This window comes from Vicia villosa, linkage group LG5 (genome assembly GCF_029867415.1).
Source record: "Vicia villosa cultivar HV-30 ecotype Madison, WI linkage group LG5, Vvil1.0, whole genome shotgun sequence".
NCBI lineage: Eukaryota > Viridiplantae > Streptophyta > Magnoliopsida > Fabales > Fabaceae > Vicia > Vicia villosa.
This window is the reverse complement of record NC_081184.1, coordinates 8,557,130-8,563,305: the sequence shown is the minus strand read 5'-3', so window position 1 is coordinate 8,563,305 and position 6,176 is coordinate 8,557,130. Positions and strand designations below refer to the sequence as shown.

At 35.9% G+C, this 6,176-nt stretch overlaps 1 protein-coding gene across 1 annotated transcript; it reads left to right on the top strand.

Moving 5' to 3' along the window:
• Positions 1-287: 287 nt before the first annotated feature.
• Positions 288-4,575, top strand: LOC131601278 (protein TIC 56, chloroplastic-like). Its single transcript, XM_058873059.1, has 5 exons — positions 288-1,079; positions 2,954-3,151; positions 3,330-3,612; positions 3,955-4,117; positions 4,203-4,575. The coding sequence occupies exons 1-5, from the start codon at positions 377-379 to the stop codon at positions 4,395-4,397; spliced, it is 1,542 nt and encodes a 513-aa protein (XP_058729042.1). The 5' UTR covers positions 288-376; the 3' UTR covers positions 4,398-4,575.
• The last annotated feature ends 1,601 nt before the right edge of the window (positions 4,576-6,176 follow it).

Here is a 6,176-nt window from a genome sequence, read left to right as displayed (position 1 = left end):
CATCATCTTCTCTTTCTTCCACGTAATAATTCAACATTCATTTAATTTTTACTTACTACAATGGTTTTGTTTAATAAAATTCAACACCCAATCCCACCATTTTAAACAATCACAACAACCAATAAATTTTTGCAAAGTAATATATGTGGGCCCACACTTTCTCATTCAACATGTTGAATATTTTCAACACATATTAATCCACATCACTTTCAACTCTTTATTCAACACCTCATTGAACCTATTCAACTATTGAATAATTTTTTCAACACTAAATAGTCTTACTCTTTTTCAAATATTTTCACTCTCTTTCAATCTATTATCCTTACACCTCAACTAAACCCTTCCATTCTTCTTCTTCTTTTCTTCAATTTCTTCAATGTCTTCCATTAACTTCAACCCATTCAGTGGAAACTGGTTCCCATTCTCCAAACCACCAAACCCACTCCCTCTCCCTCCTCTCACCACTCTCTTCAATCTCTCCCAATCTCCCTCCAATTTCGCATCAACCTCTCTCTCCACCACCAACACCACCACCACCGCCGCCGCAACCACCGCCGTCACCGATGACGACGACCAACCCGGTCCATTCACCAAAATGGTCCAACAATTCTTCTGGGAATGCGAGAATCTCCCCGACTACAGACACACACCGCAAGTCGAAAAAATCCTCAACGACAACCACGCGTTCGAACCAAACCCTAACGCGACGGAGCAAGAAATGAACGAGAATGAAGAGTTTATGGAAGCAATGAGAAACAATCCGGTTATGAAGTTTCTGAGGAGAGCCGAGTTTGTTGCTGATGAGATGCATGAGATTGAGATGAAGAAGAATGCGGAACCGTATAAGAAGGAAGATAGAGATGTTTGGAAGAAGGTGCCGAATGTTATTGGACTTGATGGAAGGCCGATGCCGAGGAAATCGCAGACGAGTTTGGATGCGAAAGAGAAGTTTTGGGATTTTGCTAGACAGTTTTATCTTGGGATTTGGGGGTTTTGGCAACGGCCTTATCCTTCTGGGAGACCTATTGATGCTGCTCAAGCTATTGGATATAAGACGCTCGAGAGACGATACTATGATTGTAAGTTTTTTTTTCCGAAATTGAGTTCAATTTGAATTTGCATTTGGCTTGTAGTTGTAGGTTTTGTGTAACTAAGAATCGCGCATTTGACACGTTCCTCGTATTAATGTTTTAAAAATGGAACCAAAAGTTCAAACAAAACTGTGGTCTAACCGCTTGTATAGGGTGACTAATATTTCGAGATATATTTTAGATTTGAATTGTTGAAGATAAAATATGAGATGTTCAATCTGCGTCTAACAATTGGAAAGACTTCACTATATTGTGTGCTTTCTCTAACTGTATGGAATCCATCGCGAGAGACCGAGATGTGATATGTAGGTAATTTAACTGGATTTGACTACTCGTAAGTGAACTTTAGAAAGTAAAGTCAGACATTCCAACACACTCATGATTTGTTATTCATAAGCAGATAGTATTAATGAATAAAATCAATTGCTAAGATTACTTACTTTACTCAATAGGTTACCCAAAAGTGGCTGTTATATGATTCAAACAGTTTAATCCCTAATACTGGGAGTGATGTCACTTTGTTTACAAATATCTTTTGTGCTAAATAGTAGCTTTATGTATCAGCTTTTTACTTCTTAGCTTTGCAGACAGATTGAAACAATTGGAACACGAGATTTTGGTTCAAATATAGAGGCAAATTGTTCAAATTCTTCTACTCTATTTGACAATACTTAGTAGAACAGAACAAAAATGGTACATGTTTTATTCCATTGAATGGGTGGAACTAAATAAAAACAAACAGAACATCTGGCCTGCTCCTAATTGAATGCCAATTGTATGGCACAGCCGCATAAGGGCAGAATTAAATAGAACTACCTCTTTTATTCTTTTCTGTTTTCTGTCTTCTTTGCCACATATTTGGATGGATGAAATCAAACTGTTTCTGTTTTTATACATTTTGATCTTAAAGTTCTGCTTTGAATATGCACAAAATGTAGAACAGATGTCGTATATTTTCTTTTGTCCTGATCTAACCTATATACTAGTTTATTACTAAATGCTATCTTATTTTTATTTTTGGAAAGCATGCTTGGTAAGTTGGGAGATTTTTCAATGTGCAAGACTTTTTTGGTATCTTTCTTTGGCTGCCGTGTGTATGGTTGAATTAATCAAATTTTTCCTGTCTTTCTTTGGGTGACCATGTGCATGGTTGTGAGATTAGTTCTTTTATGTGGAGATTAGGTATAAGTTTCTCTTGAGTTGCAATTCGAGAATTAGAACTTTCAAATTTCGTTCGTTACAGTTAATGTTGGTGTTGGTGTCGCGGTCTACATCTACTGTCACCAACTCACCAGTCATTTAAATTGGGCTGGCATATTTTAGTTTTTCTCTTTTATTTGAAGTTTTTATATTTCTTAGGAAGATTTGATTACAAGCTCTTTTAAACACAAAATAATGTAGTCTAAATAGCTTGCCAATAAGGGTGTCGGGCTTACCTAGCAGGATGCTTAAGATTGAACAAGTAACTCAAGAGTTCGACTGTGTACTCTGAAACACTTGAGCTACTCTGCCATGGGAGTTAAGTTAATTAGTTTGTAAGAACTGTTTGGGTTTATTTCTGTTGGCAATCCTTCATTGATAGATAGTTACTAATTCAAAAGCCCCCCACCTTGGTTGTGGAGCAACATCTCTGCTGCTTCTTTTGTTTTCTCTTTGCAAAATAATGAAAATTTTATTAGATTAATTTAGAAAGGATAGATGTGCAGGTTATGTAATTGTATATAATCTTTGTTTGTTGAAGGTTCGCTGGTAAAATAATAAACTCTCAATGAATATAACTATTATATTAGTTCATGTATCTTCTCAGTGTTTTTGATTTGTTTCATTGTGTATAACATTGTTTCTATTTTCTATTTGATTAGTTATCATGAAGAGTGGTGTATGGTTCTATAAGGATCGGCTGGGTCGGACACGAGGGCCATTGGCATTGCATACACTTAAAACTGCTTGGGGTGGTGGGGTTATTGATAAAAACACTTTCATTTGGGGTGAAGATATGGATGAATGGGCGCCCATCCATATGATTTATGGAATGGAGCGTGCAATCGCTACTTGGGAAGGTATGCTGAGTTTCATCTTATTTACTTTATTTAATATATTTTACTGTGATAATCTGTTAACTCCACATGAACAGTCTTTTATTTATAGAAATTAGAAACGTCGCATTTTGGTTGCCTGACAACCATTTTTAGGCATGTCGAGGAAGTGACACCATTTTTTTTTTTGGCAATTTTTTAGTTCGACTTGGAGCTTCAGCAACAGCTTTCTTTCATAAATTACAAAGAGGTATACCACCGTGGGTTCCTCTTAAGGGATTTGAAAAGAAGTCTTATAAGCAGCTTCAGGAAGAGGCGATAGAAAGCAAGAGGCGTGATTTGGCAGTGGTGGAAGCTAATGACGGCATGTGGCCCGGAGTTAGAATTCCAAGTCATGCCCTGTTTCTTTGGGCTAGTGGCTCTGAAATGACCCCTACTTTGGAACAGGATCACATGCCCAACAAGTACATTCCCAAAGATCTAAGGTATGTCCGCCAGTACTGTATTATATAAAAGACTGTTCTTTTACTTCCATTTTCACAAGGTTTTCTCCAAAATTCAGCAGGAAGTTTTAATAAAATGCAGTGTTGTTAATTAACGTGCTAATAGCGCTTGTTATTGTTTGCCATACGCTATTTATATTTAGTACAAAAGTTTGTCAAATAACTGTTATGGCGGGGCTGTAGCCTATAACACTATTATGCAGCAGATTTTAAACAAATGACATTTCTGCAATTCTCGATTTACAACACTCATAAATTGTGATTGCTATGTTCTCTATTATTGTTTAACTATTTTCTTTGGGTTTGGGAATTGCTGTGAGATAGACAACAGTTGGCTAAACTGATTCCAGGATTGAGGCCATGGGAAGTTCTGAGCATAGAACAAGCAATGGATCGCATAACATTCAATGGTGAATGGTACCGTGAACCGCTTGGTTCATACAACACAGGTCCGCCATACATCAGACGCTGGAATAAAGACGTGATGGTAAGCATGTTTTGCCATTTAGTGGGATAAGACTTGGTTGTTGGTTGTTGCTGTATAAAATTTGATCTGCTTTGATTATTTGCAGAGGTTTTATGAAGGGGCTGATAGCGTTTCTCGTCTAGCGCATGAAACATTCATGGCAAGATATCCTGGCTATGACAAAATTAGCAAAAAAGTCCTGCAGGATTTTAAAACAAGAATTGTGGAGATGAAGAAGAAGATGAAGGAAGAGCACCGCCTTAAAAAGCAGTTGGTTAGGGAGGAAAGGCGTAAAAAGTAGAATTCCCATAGTGCCATTTTTTAGGAGAGATTATATGGCAAAACTTCATTGGGCTTGAATAGTTCAGTTTTTGAAATTTATTCACTTTGAACTCATCAATGTAATATAATTTCTAAAGACAATGTATTTGCCCATTTATGGGCTAAAACGATGAAAATGAAATGTATTCCACCAGTTATTTGTGGTTTTGGCTTTTGGAGGATAATTTTAATACAAACTTAAAATTTTAATTATTAAAATAAAATTGTGATGTATAAGCATTTAATAATTTTATTATAGTTTTTTTTTTAGAAATATTTTATCGTTAACATTTTTTTTTACATATTCCTCCTAGTTAAATTTCATCTCAAATAGATCCTCCTAGTTTAAGTCCATCATCTCTCCAACTATAAGTTATACAATGATTTTATTTGTGTTTTTTTAGTATTTTAAATTGGTAAGAATTAAAAAAAATTAAAAAAAGATATTTTCAATATCTTTTAAGGTGTGTGAGGTAGTGATGAAGTTAGTGAAGAAAATGTGAGAATTATGACGTGGCTAGTAATTCACATTTTATAAATCTTATATTATATGTTATATGGAACAAAATTCGTGTGCAGGCAGTTATGCAGAGTTTGTATGTTACATAAGAATGGTTAGTGAAGAGGCAGTTTACTTATGCAAAAATCTTGAATGTTATATAAGACTTGAATCTTACTCCCTCCATATCTATTTATAGGTTAAGTCTAGGGTGAGAGCTTAATTAAGTCTCTCACCGGTGAAACCCCTAAAAGTAATCATTGAGAACATCAAAAATCATTGACAATATATTTAACATTGCGAGAACCACCGCTGCAACATAGTTTTATCACCGCCACGAAATTCATCGCCGCATCATAACTTATTTACCGCCCCGAGAGCCACCACTGTGACACAGCCTATCTACCGTCGTGAAAACCACCGGGCATAGCTTTCTTAACAGGCCCTGGTGTGTGTCGGATTCTGGTTTATAGCTCCATTGCAGTTCCAGTTGGTCTCGCTGTGGAGTTGATCCGTGGAGTTAATGTATATTAGTACTTATCCTTATGAGATCACATGTTGCACATTATTTCCTCCTTGTTGACAGTGCTTTGTTTACATCATGTTTGTTTCATGTGAATGCAGTAAAGAAAGAAAAGAAAGAAAAAAAATTGTGTTCATAATTGTCATTGGGAAACAGGGGAGGAGCCAAGGCCCAGCTAGCCCGGGCAAGCGCCCGGGCTCAACCCCTATTTTCTATGTACTCCCCATAATTTAATAGTCGATTTTTAGACAAAATCAGGGGCAAAATTAGTAAAAATAGGGTGTGAAAATTAAAACAGGTGAATAATCAATGGTGTAAAGTTTTTGCTCAGGCTCTATAAAATTCCTGGCTGCGCTGGGAAATCAATAAGATAAAGTGAAACAAATTGCAATCCTAACTAAAACTAAATTCTTCAAGTAAATAAACAATGAACAACTCTAAAATTTGTAGAGTTTTATGACCAAACACATGAAAAAAAAAATGTCAAGAAACTTTCAATGAAATATGCTAGAGCTCATGCACTTATGACCAAAACATGAATCAAAGTGCGAGGACTTATTAATTGGACAATATTGATATATTTTGGGCCTGCCATTGATCAAGTTACAAAGGAAATTATTCTGAATGCCCATTCTTTTGTCAAATTACATATTCGTACAGAGTAATTTTGAACAGAAGGAGTATCTTACCGATTTCACAAAATGCTATGTTACACTTCTGCTATTAACTTATTCATT

What these genes read in the sequence shown, in the direction of transcription:
- LOC131601278 (XM_058873059.1), top strand. Translation starts at nt 377, where the DNA reads ATGTCTTCCATTAACTTCAACCCATTCAGTGGAAACTGGTTCCCATTC. An exon ending in TGCAATCGCTACTTGGGAAG is followed by an intron (nt 3,152 to 3,329) that starts GTATGCTGAGTT and finishes GCAATTTTTTAG; the next exon opens with TTCGACTTGGAGCTTCAGCA. An exon ending in TACATTCCCAAAGATCTAAG is followed by an intron (nt 3,613 to 3,954) that starts GTATGTCCGCCA and finishes GCTGTGAGATAG; the next exon opens with ACAACAGTTGGCTAAACTGA.